The sequence below is a fragment of the Fukomys damarensis genome, unplaced genomic scaffold (assembly GCF_012274545.1).
Source record: "Fukomys damarensis isolate Sample0158 unplaced genomic scaffold, DMR_v1.0_HiC HiC_scaffold_10, whole genome shotgun sequence".
NCBI lineage: Eukaryota > Metazoa > Chordata > Mammalia > Rodentia > Bathyergidae > Fukomys > Fukomys damarensis.
The window spans coordinates 23,597,797-23,614,167 of record NW_022900922.1 but is presented as its reverse complement, the minus strand read 5'-3'; the positions used below and the strand labels follow the sequence as shown (position 1 = coordinate 23,614,167).

The window sequence follows — 16,371 nt, the reverse complement described above, 5'->3', positions numbered from 1 at the left end:
GTGTTGGAGTTGGGCTTGTCTACTGGAGCTGTGGTGCCAGCTGAGGGCTTACAGTTCTGAGGGGTCATATTTCTTTGGAGGAAATGGAAGGGTGTAAACTTGGCGAGCCTTCTTGTTTTCTTTCTCTTGGAGCCCTCAGTTGCTTTTCTGGGTATACTGTGTCATAAAGTAGCACCTGGCCCAGATGGATGTTTTTGGGACTAATGTAAGAATCCTTGGCTCGCTCTGTTAAGAAAGGCGGCTCAGGTGGGACAAAAGGAAAAGCCTCTGAAAAGTCAGTGGAAGAGTTATTCAGTTACTTATGTTGGAAGCAGATCTTTCTTTCCACTCCTAGTGTCTGTTCATTCTTCTTGTTGGAATGTTCTTCCAGTTTAGCAAATTTAATTGCTTCACTGTGAGGGATGGACCAGGCTACAGCATTTCCAGTGAATTTCTCCTAGAGCTATTTCTGTCATCAAGTTTCCAGTTTTGGTATTTCATGATCACTTGAGATAAAGATAGAAGTGTTTGATCACTCTTGCTTGGTGGGAACTGGAGGTACTTTTGCTTGGAGCCCAGATTTAATCTCCCCTATTGAATGACTGTTCTCCAGTTTATGAGGTGGACCTTTGCACCCCTTTCCAGAAAAAGTAACAGCACTATTTTGAGTTAAAGTTTTTGAAGGCTCTCAAGCAGAGTTTTGAATTTTGCATATATAATTTCCTTTACTATTTTTTGCTGGAGCCAGCTGGATGCATGTAATTTCTGTGAAGGTTTTGGTTACGAAAACTTCCTTTGGAGTTCATGTTGGTCAACTTACTAAATGACTTATAAGCAGTAATGATGGGAATAATACAGTAGTATCTTCTCTGACTAGAACTGAAGATTTGGATGGTACTGGACGATTATTTCTCAGATTTGGTGTCACATTGGAATCACTTTAAGAGTCTAAAATTACTGATTCTGTGGACCTTGACTTATGAACTCAACCAGTTTCTGAGGGCTGATTGTAACTCAAGTTGTTTGTAAGTCAACCCAACTGAGACCTGGATGTTTACCTGGGTGCACACTATACATAACAAGAGGCAGATAAACCATCCATTAACTTAATTAACCCAAGTTGTTCCTTTGTCAGGCCAGTTATAACTCAAGGGCCCATTGTACTGGGTTATTAAACAGAATACAAGATCAATATACAAAAATCCATAGTACTTCTAGGAATAATATGGTAATGGAATTAAAACATTTCCTTTTATAATAGCATCAAAAGAATAACATACTTAGGAATAAACTTGACAAAAGTTTAAAGCTTAAATTCTGAAAACTGTAAGACATTATTAAAAGAAAATAAAAAGATTAAATAAGTGAAAAGACACTCCATGTTTATGGTTTAGGAAAATGAATATTATTATTCCCTAAATGTATCTTCATATCTAACAGACTCCCTATGAAAATCTCAACTGTCTTTGCAAAATTGACAAGCTCGTCCTTAGCTCATATGGAAATCTGAGGGATCTAGCAAACAAAAACCATCTTGAAAATGAAGAACAAAGTTGGAGAACTCACTCCCTGATTTCAAAACTTGGTTTAGAGCTATAGTAATCAAAGTAAGTTGATACCATCATGAAGATAGATACACAGATCAATGAAATAGAAATCCTCATATTTATTTTTAGTTTGTTTTCAACAGGAGTGCTAAGACAATTCAAGGAGGAAAGTTTTTTCTTTTTTCTGTTTAACAAAGGATGCCTGGAGAGCTGGGTATTCATTTGTAAAAGAGTGTAGACTACTTCCTCACAAAAGTTAATTCAAAAAGTACTATGGACCTATATATAAGTGTTGAAATGATAAAACTCTTAGAAAAAATATAGGAAAATAGAAAAAGTTCTATGACTTTGGATTTGGTCAGTCATATGACACCAAAAATATGAGCAGCAACAACAACAAAAAACTGGTCAGTCGGGTTAACTTTGAGGTGCTGAGGGTGTCTAGCAGGCATTTATTGGAAATAAATTAAGAGAAAAAGAGTCATTCTTGCAGTTTTCTGGATCGTTCCCCTGTGTGATGGAAATGCCATTGATAGAGATAGAAAACAAAATGAAAACTAGATTTAGCAGGAAAATTATGAATTCAGTTTTTTTCTTTATGAATTCAGTTTTGTGTTTGGTGAGTTTGAGGTTTCTATGACCCATCTAGGGTAAGTAAAAATTTGAACATTTAAAAACGGAGTGGAGGGAAATAGGACAGATGGAGAAGGAACAGCTAGAGAGGGAGAGTGGCCATCTGAAGAGTGTAGGGTCCTGAAGACAGGGGCAAAGGAGATTTTCAGAAGGTGGGCATGGTTAGCTGTGCCTGACATTGCGAAGGTGAGGAAGGAAGACACTCCTGTACTAGATTCAGTGACATGCAGGTCCCCAGTGACTTTCAGTAGCCTTTACAATAACTGGTAAGGAGGGATTGGGATGGGGTTGGTGGACCAGTGAGGGCTGACAGTTCTTTTCATCATTTGACTGTTAATAAGAGAGGAATGAAGAAGTCACTGTGTACAGAGCATGAGCAGCAAGGGCAAGCTGTTTTCCTTTGTGTTTTTATTATTATTTTTCTTTGATTAGGATATTTTTGAACATGCTTAACTTATGAAGAAATTAAGTCATAGGAAAGAGAATGGATAAGCAATGGGTACACTTCCTGAAAGGCAGGAGGGGATGGAATTTGAAAAAAAATTAGCTTCTATACTGCCAAGGAAAGAAAAAGGGAGAGAAAGCATGTGAGGATGAGTTTATATTTTTCAGTGATTGGAACTCAAGGAGTTTGCCTCCAAAGTGGTGCTAGAGTTAGGCTTCCAGCTCCTATAAGAGCCCATGCTATTATCTACCATGTATTGTCCCTGGTAACAGGTGCTTCTAGGGGTCATGAAGAGGAATAGATGTGATTCAGATCCTAAAGAGGCTCCTGGGCTATGAGAAAGACCAGCAAGTTCATAGTCTCCTACAATGCAGGGTACTAAGCAGGCTTTAACTGTTAAGCAGTTATCTCTTGTTACCTACGGTGGCAATGGGAAGGTCAGTAAGTGGAGGGGAAAATGCCAAGTCTTCTGAGGAACTAGGGGAGCAGAGAGGAATTGTATAGTTTGTACTGTGGATAGTCTGATATTCTGATATTAGGAAATGCGATGGCTCCAGGCCCACTGGCATTGAGAATCACTGTGTTCTTTTGAGCGATTTATTTGGCTTTTTTTTTTTTTGAAGGGCAAAGTAATTAGAACTTCAATACTGAGCCATTTTAAAATTACTTTTATTAGAGTCTTATTTAAACTTATGTGAACATAATACAGGGTATAAGCATATTTAGGTTTATGTCTTTTAAACAAGAGCACAAGAATACATGTGCAAGCTGAATATTGGCTAAAATCGCAGAACATAAAATTTGAGAGAACATTAATGTGAACGGTGATGTTTGGCTTCAGCAAAATCGCTGTGTACAGTAGGCCCTGAGTTTGGAGTGTCCCGTGAGTAGGTGGCTATTCAGTGACCCTGTCACTTTTCTCTTTCTGCCCCTCTAAACATTTTGACTTGTATAGCTTTCACTGGGTCTAGATTCTTACATCATTTTTTCACCTGCTTGTGACAAAGCACAGGCTCTACTTGTGCAGAGCAGGCGTACAGCATACGACACGACGAACTCAAGTGAGGGGACTGAAACTGGGTGGGAAGAGGGAGTTTCTTGACATGACCCAGAGCTTACTTTTACTAAGATTATTGAGAAAGCAGAAAATGGGAGAAAACTGTCATGCACTCATGGGCTTCCAAGAATGCACTCTCGGCCCCCTACCCACTGGGGTCTAAAAAGTGCAATTCTAGCTGGCCTGAGTGCTGCAAGAGCAGATGGGCTGGGTATCCGCCAGCCTGGGTGTGAGAGAGAGAAGATTTCAGAAATGAGAGAAACTAAAGAATGAGAACTATGAAACAGGTCTCTTTTTAACTCTACTTATGGCTTGTTGATTGACTTAGGACTTCTCATTTTTTAATTATTTGGTGCTAGGTTTTCCTATCAGCCCTCTGATGTCCAGTGTGGTTGTCCAACCACTGTGGTGGGGAATTTGATCCCCATCAGTAGTAACCTATTGGTGAAAACCAAGGTCACTGAAAGAGGTTTTGGAAGAAAGCGTTTTGGGCTCTGATTCTTCCAAGACAAAATTTCCTCCCTAGAAATAGATTGTTGATTTGTTTGAATTTTTTTAATCAAACCGGGATACTTTTGTTAGTAGACTTTTGAACAGGGAGCAATACCAACGTGAATTGTACTGATAATTGGACCTACCAGCATCCCACAAAAGAGGCTTTGTTCTTGGATCATGTGCAAAGATCATAGTCCAAACTGGAATGAGCACACTACTGGCCTCACTGTGAGATGTTGTTTAGAACACACTGGAGATATTGTGAGGGAATTATGTATAGAGGCAGAGAACTATCCCCCTGCATTTTAGGATTATCTACTTTAATTCACATGTTGTACCAAGAATGAAAAACAGCACACTCAGAGTCCATCTGGGCTTTGGTTTTTAGCCACCCCCTACCCATGAGTTAGGGATGAGGCTCCGTAAGGTAGTAGTTCACCAACTCAACTTCAAGCCAGGAGAGCTGCTAGTTCCTTGACCTGAGGATCCCAAACTTGTATTCAGAAGCAGACAAGACCCCAGGGGCAGCAGGCTATTTAAACTTTGAGCTATTGGCACTTGTTATCTCCTCCTAAGCAATACCTGTTCTCTTCCTTCCTCCCCTGCCTACCCTTGTGAGGCTGATCTCTGCAGGTCACATCTGTTTAGGGAATTACACTTCCGCCTGTCTGCTTAATTGTCATTCAGAAACATCTATTCCATCTTCCAATTATATTTTATATCTGCTGACCTTTTTAACTTTTCAGATATTTTCATATTTCCACTCTAATAAGGGGCTCCCCATTTCCCCGAGAGTAGGCAAGACAGGTAGTGTCCCACTTTATAAATGGGAGTATTGCAGCTAGAGAGGCTGACTTACTCAACACATAGAGGCAATTGTTGTCATCCAGTTCCATTCATTATTCCTTGGAATGTTTTTTGTCATAGAAAAAACCTTAAGGAAGGCATAGTTCAGTGATAGAGAGTGAGGAACAGTATAATGAATTTTAAAATAATATGGTGCCCCTCCTGTGGCTCGTTCTTGGGTGGGTTCATTGGTCCCCTAATATGGTGACCCCTTTTGCCATTCCACCGTAGCAGGAGAAATGCCCCTTAAAAAGTGGTCCAGGAGAAGTCCCTTTCTTGAAAAATTCCATTGATATAATTCATAGGGTCTGAGTTGGAAGGGGCAATATAAAGCATCTCCTGTTCCAGTTGTTTAAAGATGTTTAAATCCTTGGTTAGATCCCATCTGAATCTTGAGGGCTGCCAAGTGACTTTGACAAATAAGGGTATTATTTATAATGTTAGTATAAATGTTATTATAAATAACATTAATGCTATAATATTATTATGAATGATGGTGTTATTTATAATGTTATTATACATGACCCTTATGGACTTAAAAGTACTTCTGTGTTTTACCAGATTAATTAAATAAAATGTTGACTATTCAAATTAAAAGTTGTTCCTTCCTTCATGGGTCGTCTGGGTTTTTGAAATGTTCTACTCAAAACATTCTTCTTAGAATTGGTTAGCTGTTGAGAAACTTGCGTATTTAGGTTTCTGTGTAACATTAGTTAATGAAATGTAATTTTAAAAATGTTATGAAATGCTGGAATGTGTTTTTCTATGCTTCTCTATAATTAATAAGCTTGATAAGTCTTTTTCTCCAGAATTATTAACGTATTACCTATGTTTAGTTTGTGTAAAACACACAGGAGTTCATGTGAATGTTTTGAGTTCTTTTGGGCTTTATTAGCCAGATGTATTGAAGAAGAGGGAGAGTTTGAGGTTAAGTTCTTGGTGAAAGATAGTGGAAGGCATGGAATGAACTCGAGCTACTTGAAAATTCACTAAAAAGCAATAACTAAAACTGTTGTCACTCTTTGCTTTTGAGTAGAAATACATTAGTACAGCAATGCAATGTCAAATGCCTGTGCTTTAAGATTCCTTAATAATGTGCACTTGCAAATCTCTAACTTCACCAAGTGTTTTCTGCAATAAAAACAGAGGGTAACTGGATCTCAACCTGCCAAAGATTAAAACTAGACCCTTATCTCTCACCATGCACTAAACTGAAATCAAAGTGGGTTAAAGATCTAAATATTAAAAAAGAAACACGAAACTTGCTGGAAGATAAGTTAGGCAGAACTCTTGAAGACATTGGCATAGGAAAAGACTTTATGAACAAATCCTCAGTAGCACGGGAACTAACAGAAAGAATGAACAACTAGGATCTCACCTTATTAAAAAGCTTCCGCACTATAAAAGAACCCATCAACAGAACTAAGAGACAACCTACAATGTGGGAAAAAATTTTTACCAGCTGCTCCTCAGACAAAGGACTATTATCTAGAATATATAAAAAACTCAAAACAGCCAGCTCCCCCCCAAATATAAAGACCCAAATCAAAAATGGACATCTGAAATGAACAGACATTTCTCAGACAAAGTAAAAGCAGCAAGTAAATATATGATAAAATGTTCCACATCACTGGTCATTCAAGAGATGCAGATGAAAACAGCACTGAGATTCCATCTCACCCCACAAAGAATGGCTGCTATCAAGAAATCACACCATAACAAATGTTGGCGGGGTTGTGGGGAGAAAGGAACCCTTCTCCATTGTTGGTGGGAGTGCAGACTGGTGCAATCACTATTGAAATCAATATGGAGATACCTCAAAGAGCTGGGACTAGAGGTTCCATTTGACCCAGCCTTCCCTCTGCTGGGTATCTTTCCAAAAGAATTAAAAGAATCATACCACAGTGATCTATGTGCACCAATGTTTACAGCGGCACAGTTTGTAATAGCTAAAACTTGGAAACAGCCCATTTGCCCATCAGTTGGAAACTGGATAAAGAAGATGTGGGTTTTCTATAAAATGGAATTCTACTCAGCCATAAAGAATGAGAAATTAGAGTCATTCATAGGAAAATGGATACATATTGAGGATATACTCTTAAGTAAATACTGAATAGTTTCTCTGGTGTGAAAAACTATAATAGTATACAAGTTCCTAATGGGATAATTAATAGTGTGAAGTAGGAAGAAAAGGGGTAAAGGTGTAGGGAAAGTGGGAAGGGTAGGGGAAAGGGAATAAGGAAAAAGAAAAAAATATAAGAAAATGAAAAATGGAAATAAAGTGTAAATAGGGAGGGGAGGAGGGGGTGAAGGGAGGGCAGGGACAAGGGGAAAAAAATGAGAACTAAGACCTATCATGTAAAGGTACAAGATCCCAGTAATGAATGTAACCGTATTGTATACCTAGATTGTATCAATAAACTCAATAAAAAGGAAAAAAACAAAACAAAACAAAACAGAGGGTATGTGTACTTAAAGCCTATAGTCAATGTGTAGAGTGCTCCAGTTTCTCTACTGAAATCATAGGTCACACAGTATTATTTGCAGCTAGGACAGTACTTGTGGGAAGCCTTAGAATTCATTAGGTTGATGTATCTTGATTTGCTTATGTACCTAGGAGCATTGCATTAGCAAATGGAACCTCCATTGTAAGCTCCTGGGGAAACTTTTATTTCAACTTTCCAAAATTTGCTGTGCAGGTTTACATGGTTTTTTTTTTTTTTTGGCGTAGAGAAACTCACACAGTGTCTCTGGTTCATATTTAACAATAAGTTCTGAGGAGAATCTTGGCTAGAAGCACACTCAATCTTCTGTTAAAGATATCTGCTCTGCCTGAACAGCTTCTTCATCCTTAACTGTCTCTGCAGGGAGCAGAGAAGGGGATCTCAGAAGGCCAACACTGTAACAGTTCCCCAGAAAGCTTTTGGTAGAAAAATCTGTATTCACTTGGATTAATAAAACTAACATCACTACTGTATTACTTTACAAACATGCATTTATTTGATTGAAATGATGGTGCACTTTTAAAGTCCAAGTAAAGAGAGTAAAAACATGACCAAACACTCTGCAATTTATAAATTTATAAGGGACTTCTAAAAACAAAATTTCAGAGGTGTGCGTGCACATGTGCGTGTGTACATGCGTGTGCAGGTGCATGTGTTTTAAGCACTATGAAGTAACCCTAACGAATATTATTGTCTCCATTTTCAAAGTTGAGAGAGATAAGTCTGGGTTCTAGGCAGAATCATTTTCCCACTGTCACCTGGCAGAGCAGAGCTAGGTCTAGACCCAGTCACTAGGTTTGGTAGTTCATTACATTGTTCACTTTGTTATCTTCAGATGCCTTCCTCAGAAGCCTGAAGACCCATTTCTTTTTAGAATCTGTTTACCTCGGTGTCTCCACACGGCACCTGGGGTGGGATGGAGGCAGTAATGCTGGAACCGGTGTGACTCACGGAAGGCTGAGGCCCTTGGAAGCACAGCGATGACTTCTTCGTCCCTTGCTGACTCCCCACTGTGTGAGCTACTTTATTGCTCCCCTGGGGTTTTGCCTGCCCCTTGAAAGTTCTTCCCCACCAGCCTTCCTGCAGCTGCCTTCTGCACACCACTGGTCCTGATATTAAGGCCATACAGTATTTGGCTCAGTTATCTTGGAGCAAGTAATTGTTTACTTTTCTCTTAGACAAGACAGTGAATGTCAAAATCTACTTCCTATATTGATGTTAGTCACAGTAGACCAGCGACTTAAGTGGACCCCTGCTCCTAGATTTCCTTTATCCTCCAGATTATACCAAATCACAAGCATTTCTTCATGCTTATGAATAACTTTTGAAAATGTTTTTCATGATTCTGCAGCATTCCATTGCTTGAATTCTCAAATTTATTTAAGTGTTGGATATTTAGGTTAATTTCTAGTTTTAGTTGAGATAGAAAAAAAAACATGAGAAGGGAGCTGTTAACTACTTGAAGAGACACAGTCTGATTTAAATGGTTGACCTTGGTCATTGATTTGTCAGCACATATAATAGTCATTTTAATCAGATAAATACATGTTTTTAAGTAATGAAAATTAGTTTTCTTCCCAAATGGGGAAAATGAGTTAAGAAAAGGCCCATGAAAGACTTCAGTTTCACAATTGTCATAAATATTCTGGCCATACTATATAATGATTTATGCAGTGGTACTTGGCAGTATTTTTAGTGTAAGTTGATACATAAATGTATACATTTGAAAATCTAAGCTCAGTTATAAACAATCATTTCTCTGTGGAGGTCATTGTTTCATAGACTAGCTTGTATATTTTTGGAGCAGAACACTCCTTAAACATTTGAGCTCGACATCTTTTTGTTGTGTAGAAAGGACTCACTAATGGTGAGCAAAGTAGTAGAAATTGAGGAGCCAACTTTTGGGTTTCTTAGTTTTATTTGCTGAAACTAAAATGGTCCCTCAGTATCTGTAGGGACTGATTCCAGGACTCCCCACAGATAACCAAAATCTGTTGATGCTTAAGTATTTTCTATAAAATGTTATAATATTTACATATAACCTATGCACATCCTCTTGTGTACTTGAAATCATCTCTCCTTATTATACCTAATAAAATCTAAAATGTTATATAACTAGCTACTATAATGTTTTTAAGGAATAATGACAAGAAAAAAGGCTGTGCATGTTTGGTACAGACCCAGCCATCATAGGCCTACCATGTCAGCAGCAACACAGCATTTTTTTCTCAAATATTTTCAATCAGAGCGAGGGTCTGTCTGCAGATGTGGAACCTGGAACCACAGAGGTCTACTATGTGTCCATTAACTTCCTGTGGGCATATGAGGCTGGATCTGTGGGTAAGAGGAAGTGTCGGAGGCCTCCTTGACTCTAGCATTCCTTCTCTTACGTTCGTAGACTCATGTCCCACTCACTGCCCACATCTGAACCGCACAGCAACCAATGAGTAGAAAAAGGTTTTACTTGGTGTCCTCTTCTTTCTCCCATTGGGTTCCTTTTTTAAAACTCAATTTCTGTTTTCTCTCAGTGACCAGGGCCTTCTTTCTACTCAAATCTCCTCAACATGTCTTTCACCAAGGTCTCTGTGTTTAGAGGTCTCATTCTCCTAAATTGTCTTTGTCGCCCTGGTCAGCAGGAAGTCACCTGAGTGTCTTAAGCCTGACATTATCTTAAGCTTTTTAACATGTTCCTAGATAGATCGCTGCCTTAATCTTATGTTGATTCTGTTGGAGTAACTCAGTACCAGTGTCACAGAATTCTATTTTACTTTTGGGCAAACTTTGAGGGAGAGAACTGTTACATAAAAATGAAATCAGGAAGTCATATAAATAAACATATTCAAACAAGGCTACTGCCATGAGTGCAAAAAGAGTTTTTCCTTTTCTCAATCTATGGTGGATAAATGGTGTGAGCAAATGGGAATTTGAGTTGAATAAACTCTTAGGATGAAGTCATACATAATTAATTGTCAGTCTCTGCATTCTTTCCAAAGTGATGGCTCTTAGTCTTTGCACTTATGATAACTTACATTTCCTGCATACAAGAACCCCAGAACATCCCATTAAGGAAGAGGCAGAGGTGGCTCTGTTATGTAACTTTTGCGCTATTATGATGGGGTGGGTAATTGTCTGTCTTTTTTCTTCTCAACTTCTAGTGCCTGAAACAGTATATGCAGCTGGCAATCCGAGAAGGATGTGGGTCACCCATCACCTGCCCTGACATGGTGTGCCTAAACCACGGGACCTTGCAGGAAGCCGAGGTATGGTTGTGTGCCACGGTCTTTTCTTTCCTGTCAACATTATTTATTAGGATCTTGACTCCTTATACACCTCCCTACTAGAGAATCTAGCAGCAAATTATGAGGTTAACTTCTTCAAGGAGCACTGGGTTGCTACATACCATTGGATTCTTTTTACAGATTGTTAAAGCTGTCATTTACCTCAGCTATATTTATATATACCATCTTGCAAGATGCAGAAGCTCTAAAATAGGCAAAGACACTAGAAATCAAATTAACCAAATGTCAGGTTTTAAGGCTGAAAATAAAAGGTCTTGTGATCTTGCAAACTTGCAAGATAAATAGATCATTTATTAGCCATTATGGAATTAGCCATTATGGAACATATAATCTACTGTGATTCTACAAAGATAGTCTGATTTGAACCATTTCCACAGAATAAAGAGAGGCGTTTCTATTGGTCAAGCACCAATAGTGTCTTTCTTTTTTTGAGTGAGTTCTCCCATATTCTTAAGACTGTGATTTTACTCATTCTTTTGTTTGTTCAACTGGTATGCCCTTAAATCTGACTTTTAATGATTAGTACTTGTTAACTTTAAATCAGAATACAATGAATTCTTGTCTAACTCCTAGGGAGTTTGTAAGTTTCTGGAGGGAGTCCCAAGAAACAGATGAAATAGTTGTCTATTCAGTAAACATAGAGCACCTGCTTTGAACCAAGCATTCTTTGGTTGCTTTCATGGACAGCATTCACTCTTACCTTCTCAACAAACCAAATAAAGTTGAGCATTTATATTCAGATAGGGAACTGAGGCCCAGAAGATCTAAGTAACTTTCTCAGACATGCGTGTCTAGAAAGTAGAAGAGGAACCAGAATTCTAATCCAGTTCTTTCTGGCCACCATATTTATTGTCTTTAAGTGTAGAACTAGGTATATAGATAGAATGTGTAACAAAAGAGTTGGTCATCAAAATCTGAATAGTGTGTGGGGTCTGTAGCAATAAATGTGTATAGATACGTGTGGATGTGTGTATGCATTTGTGTGTGTGTGTATATGTTTTGCTTATTAATTTATGTGCTTTTACATGTGCATCATTTATAAGCAAAATAGATACTGTAGATGATTTCTAACATGACATAGTGGTTATCTGTGTTTAGTTTATGAAATATCAGCTGAAGGCTACATGAATTCAAAGTGTTTTTTTAGGGGAGCATAAAATTCAGAATACATAATGATTTAGAAATGATTTAAGGAAATAAAGAAATCTAGTTTTTTAAATAAAAAAGTAATATGTAAATCTTGCTATTTACTTTCACATGGAGGATGGGTGGAAGGAAATTAAATGGGGGAAGATTAAGGCTAGCTACCAGAAACATGGTTGAATTGTGTAGCTTAGAACTGTGCTTAAAAGAAACTCAACTGCCTGGGAGCATCATTTTATGCATGATCTCTTCTAAAGACAGAAGCTCCCTTTTTGCCTTGTTTCTTTGGTGTCCAACTGCTCACAAGTGTTAATAGAGAGTGTGTGGTGTGAGGCCCTGTTCTGGGATGGGATTGAGCAGAAGATAAGGCAGTCGCAATGCTATCCTGATAGTTCCTGATTTAGCAGGCAGTCAATGAACAATGGCTTAGATCATTATAAAAATGAAACTCAAGAGAAGGGGCAGGCAAAAGGGCTGGGTCTGGTATAAGATCTTATTTAAATCTGGATGTATAATCTACTAAATGTAAATGAGTTGCTTGATGATGCTTCAAAATAAGCCTATGAAATTCATCAGAGTTTTGTCTTTTTTTGTTTTGTTTTGCTTTTTGTGTTTGAGACAGAGTTTCACTATGTAGTTGAGACTGACCTGGAACTCACTATGTTCAGCCCAGACTGGTCTTGAACTCACAGCGATCCTCCTGCCTCAGCCTCTCGAGTGCTGGGATTACAGGTGTGCACCACCACACCCAGCCAGAGTTTTGTCTTGTAGTCCTGTGCTTTCCAATCCAGTAGTCACTGACCACATGTGGATATTTAATTTTAGATTGATTAAAATATAATAAAATTGAAAGCTGGGTGTGGTGCCACATGCCTATAATTTCCAGCCCCCTGGTCAGGAGGATCACAAGTTTAAGCCCAGCCTTAGCTACTAAATGAGGTGCTATTTCAAAATTTAAAAAAACATTTTTTTGAAGGACTGAAGCCTGGGTTCATTCCCTAGTGCCAAGGAAAAAAAATCAGTTTTTCAGTTGTGCTAGTCAGTAATAGTTTTTAAGTGTTGAAGACCCATGTGTGGCTAATGGCTCCATGATTGGACAGCAGAGAATATAGTAGTCCGATCATTGCAGAAAGCTTAGTTGCAAGGTGCTGTGTCCTGGACTTTTCAGTAAATAGTAACCATAAACTATTGGTGCTTTGAATGTTGAGTGTTAGGGCGAACATGTCCAGACAAGTGGGTAAAGCCACACCATAGTGTCTTACAGTTCTCTAGAACATGGGTTAACTTTTCTGACTTTGTATAGACATTTTCTCTTAGTTCTCCTTATCCTTTTCCCACTGTCTTCATTCATATTCACCATTTCCTGCTTCTAGTTCTGTCGATTCAGTTTTACTCTGAAAGCAATTCCATTTTCAGGCTACATTAAAACCTAACAAACCCATGATGGCTCAAATAATTACAAAAGCCTACTTGAAAAAAACAGGACAAAACTGTATTCCAAACTAAACTAATTTAAATTTTCTGAAGTCTTTCTCATTAGGTGAGAATAAGACACTCCAGGGCATTACTGAGCCATTTCTGTCCTCGTGGGTCTTGCTGAGAGCCTAGCCCGGGATGGGCATTAATGCACAATACTCCCGTGTTCTTCACCAACTTGCTACTTTTTTTTTCTTCTTCAGAACAGTAACACAGTGTGGTGAGCACTGAATAGAGGATAGTGGAGATCTGAATAGCTCTATCAGTTTATGTGGCCCATCTCCTCTGAAAGTAAATACCACACACATGACAATGCCACACACGGGTGAACTGGGTGGTACCGCCTTCCTTTCTAACTTGCTTTGCATTAGGCTTTCATCATACATAGTCATTAAGACAATGTGGCTCATCCTCTGTGTATTTTTGAGTATATCATAATGGGCCTCATTCATTCATGTAAGGCTTGACTGGATTCCACCTCTGTGATTACTCCCTTCCCCTTAAAAAATGTTTAATTATGCAGGTCACACACACTTGTTAAAAATAATTCTGGTTAAAGCTAGTTCCTTTTGTCCTGTTCTGTTTCTATTCTGATTTTTAAAAATCACTCATTGTCTTATAAAATGCATGTAAATATAACATTTCTTCACCCTCAAAAGACTGTAGGAGTAGAAGCTTTTTCCTCTGCATGCTTTCCTGTGGAGATGTAGCTCACACAGTTGGCTCTTTCTGTGCCTGCCTTCTTGGTTCCTCCAAATTTGCTCAGTTGTGGTGTTGCTGCCTCACCTTTGTCTATCAGGGACAGCCTCGTTAGCAAAGCATTCAGTGCCCAGTTCAAGCCCTGTTTGCTTGTGCAGGAAACAGTAGGAAATGGCAGCCTTGCTTTCAGTGGCCTGGAAGCTGGTCAGAGGTAGCAACTCAGGGAGGATTTGGGGCTAGAGGTGAACCTGCTGTGAGCCAGGGGAAGTCAGACTTTTCCTTCATTGCCTCATCCTGTACTTTCAGCTGTTGCTCTGCAGGGCTTTTCCAGTATACCTGATCCAGGAACCTTGTCCAACATGCAGTTCTGAAGCAGGACACAGATTGTTGTTCTGTTAGTATTACTTCAAGCAAATCCCTTGCTTGGAGTTAGTAGTCCTGTTTTAAAAAAAGGCACTATTTAATGTAAGCAGTTCCCTTCTAGTGCTCTGGAAGTATCATCTCTCACTTGCTGGCAGTCCTCAACCACATGCCCTGGCTATGTCAGATGAGAGCGGTGCATGCATAACCATCTGAATAGTACCTGCCATTACACAACCCGAGAAATTGAACTTCTTCCAAGTGCCAGCTGGCAGCCAAGGGCAGAGAAGAGCTTCTCACCCAACAGTCTTCCTTCCAAGTCCTGGGGCACTGAGACAACCAGCTTGCCTTTTACTTCCAGTGTCACAGCATGCATTGGAGAAGGGTGGTGCAGCTGCTCTTGCCAAGAATGGAGGCTCAGGGTTTCTATAGGAAGGGGTTTAGAATATGACATTCTGTGGGCCAGGGATTTAGCTCAGTGGTGCCACCGCCTGCCTCACAAACACAAGGACCCGAGTTCGATCCCTGGTACCAAAAAAGAGATAGAGAGAATATGACATTCTGGAAGCCTAGGGGAGAGGTGGTAATGGAGTGCTAAGGGATTTGTAGCTCTATTGGCAAATTAAGTACATTTTTTCTTTTTAAAATTTTTATTTACTTAGGATAGCTTTGGGAAAAGCTGCTGGAGTTGTAGGATCCAAGTGTTCTCCACAAATCACCCCTTAGCACTGCCTGCACTTTCTGTCTCTTCTCTTGATACTCTTCCTTCTCATTATCATGGTGAGAAGCAGGGGCAGAAAGAGGTGAGGATGGCTCAGCAATTGAGACCATTCCCGTCACTGTGGCTTAAATTTCTGACTACAGGAAGGGACCCATAAAGGTAAAATGACCTTTACAATGTGCTGTGATGGGCATTGGCTGGAGGAAAATTAAACTTTGGGGATGGCCAGAGATAGAGGAATCTGCCAAACTAGTGTACAGATGTTTTTAAGGTTCTCACTGAATTTTGTTGTAGAAATGATTTAAAACTTCATTTTGAGATGTATATGAAACTACATATAAGTGGAAAATAAAGTTTCTAAGGTTATTCTATAACTAACAGCAAATACTGTGTAAAACAATGAAACAGCCATCAGTTGCGTGCGTCATAGGGATGTACACACTCGAGTGTCCCTGCTGCCCATAGATAGGTGGAGGTTAGAGAGGCTTGGGAAGGTGATCTTGCTTCTGTGGGGTTTCTGGAGACACATGGACCAAAAACAGGCATTGTGGCCCTGCTGGGGACCGTGAAGGCCCTTGGGCTGAAATCTCCTTCCTCCCATCTTTCACTCTCCCTGTAGGCCCTGCCTTCTGCCTCTTCATGGTGCTCTCTTATTTTCTCCAATCTGGATTTGATCCCTAATACTTATATGAGGAAACTTGAGCTCAGTTGTTTCGCTCAGATGAACTGGTACATATACTGTTTTTCTTCCTTTTTTAGGAGGGAGAGTTTTTATTTTCTGGGTTGAGATAGAAATATAATCTGGGTTTCTGAAATAGTGTGATTAGACATTGATTTATAATTAAACTACTACTTATTCTGCCTTTATTTTCACAAGTTATATCACCTCAAACATTGACCAAACCTTGACAGGTCATAATGTCTTCTAGTGATGAATTACCTCTCATTTGTGGTAGTCTGTGTTTAATCTATTTCTTTAATTTTTTTTTTTGGTACCGAGGATTGAACTCAGGTCCTTGCACTTGTGAGGCAGGTAGTGGAACCACTGAGCTAAATCCCTGACCCTATTTCTTTAATTTTAAAAACAACTAAAACAGAAGCATGATTTAAAGAGCTAACCCTAAGTATCTCAGCTTCTTTCCCCTTGTCCTGACTCTGATGGGCAGC

General features: G+C 39.2%; 1 protein-coding gene across 4 annotated transcripts in view; it reads left to right on the top strand.

Moving 5' to 3' along the window:
* Nucleotides 1-16,371, top strand: part of Rnf144b (ring finger protein 144B) — a 177,488-nt gene that overhangs the window by 130,726 nt on the left and 30,391 nt on the right. For all 4 annotated transcript variants that reach the window (XM_019207329.1, XM_019207331.2, XM_010622925.2 and 1 more), the window contains one exon: nt 10,662-10,766. In XM_019207329.1, the coding sequence (XP_019062874.1) occupies nt 10,662-10,766 (105 nt within the window). The remainder of the gene's footprint in view (nt 1-10,661; nt 10,767-16,371) is intronic.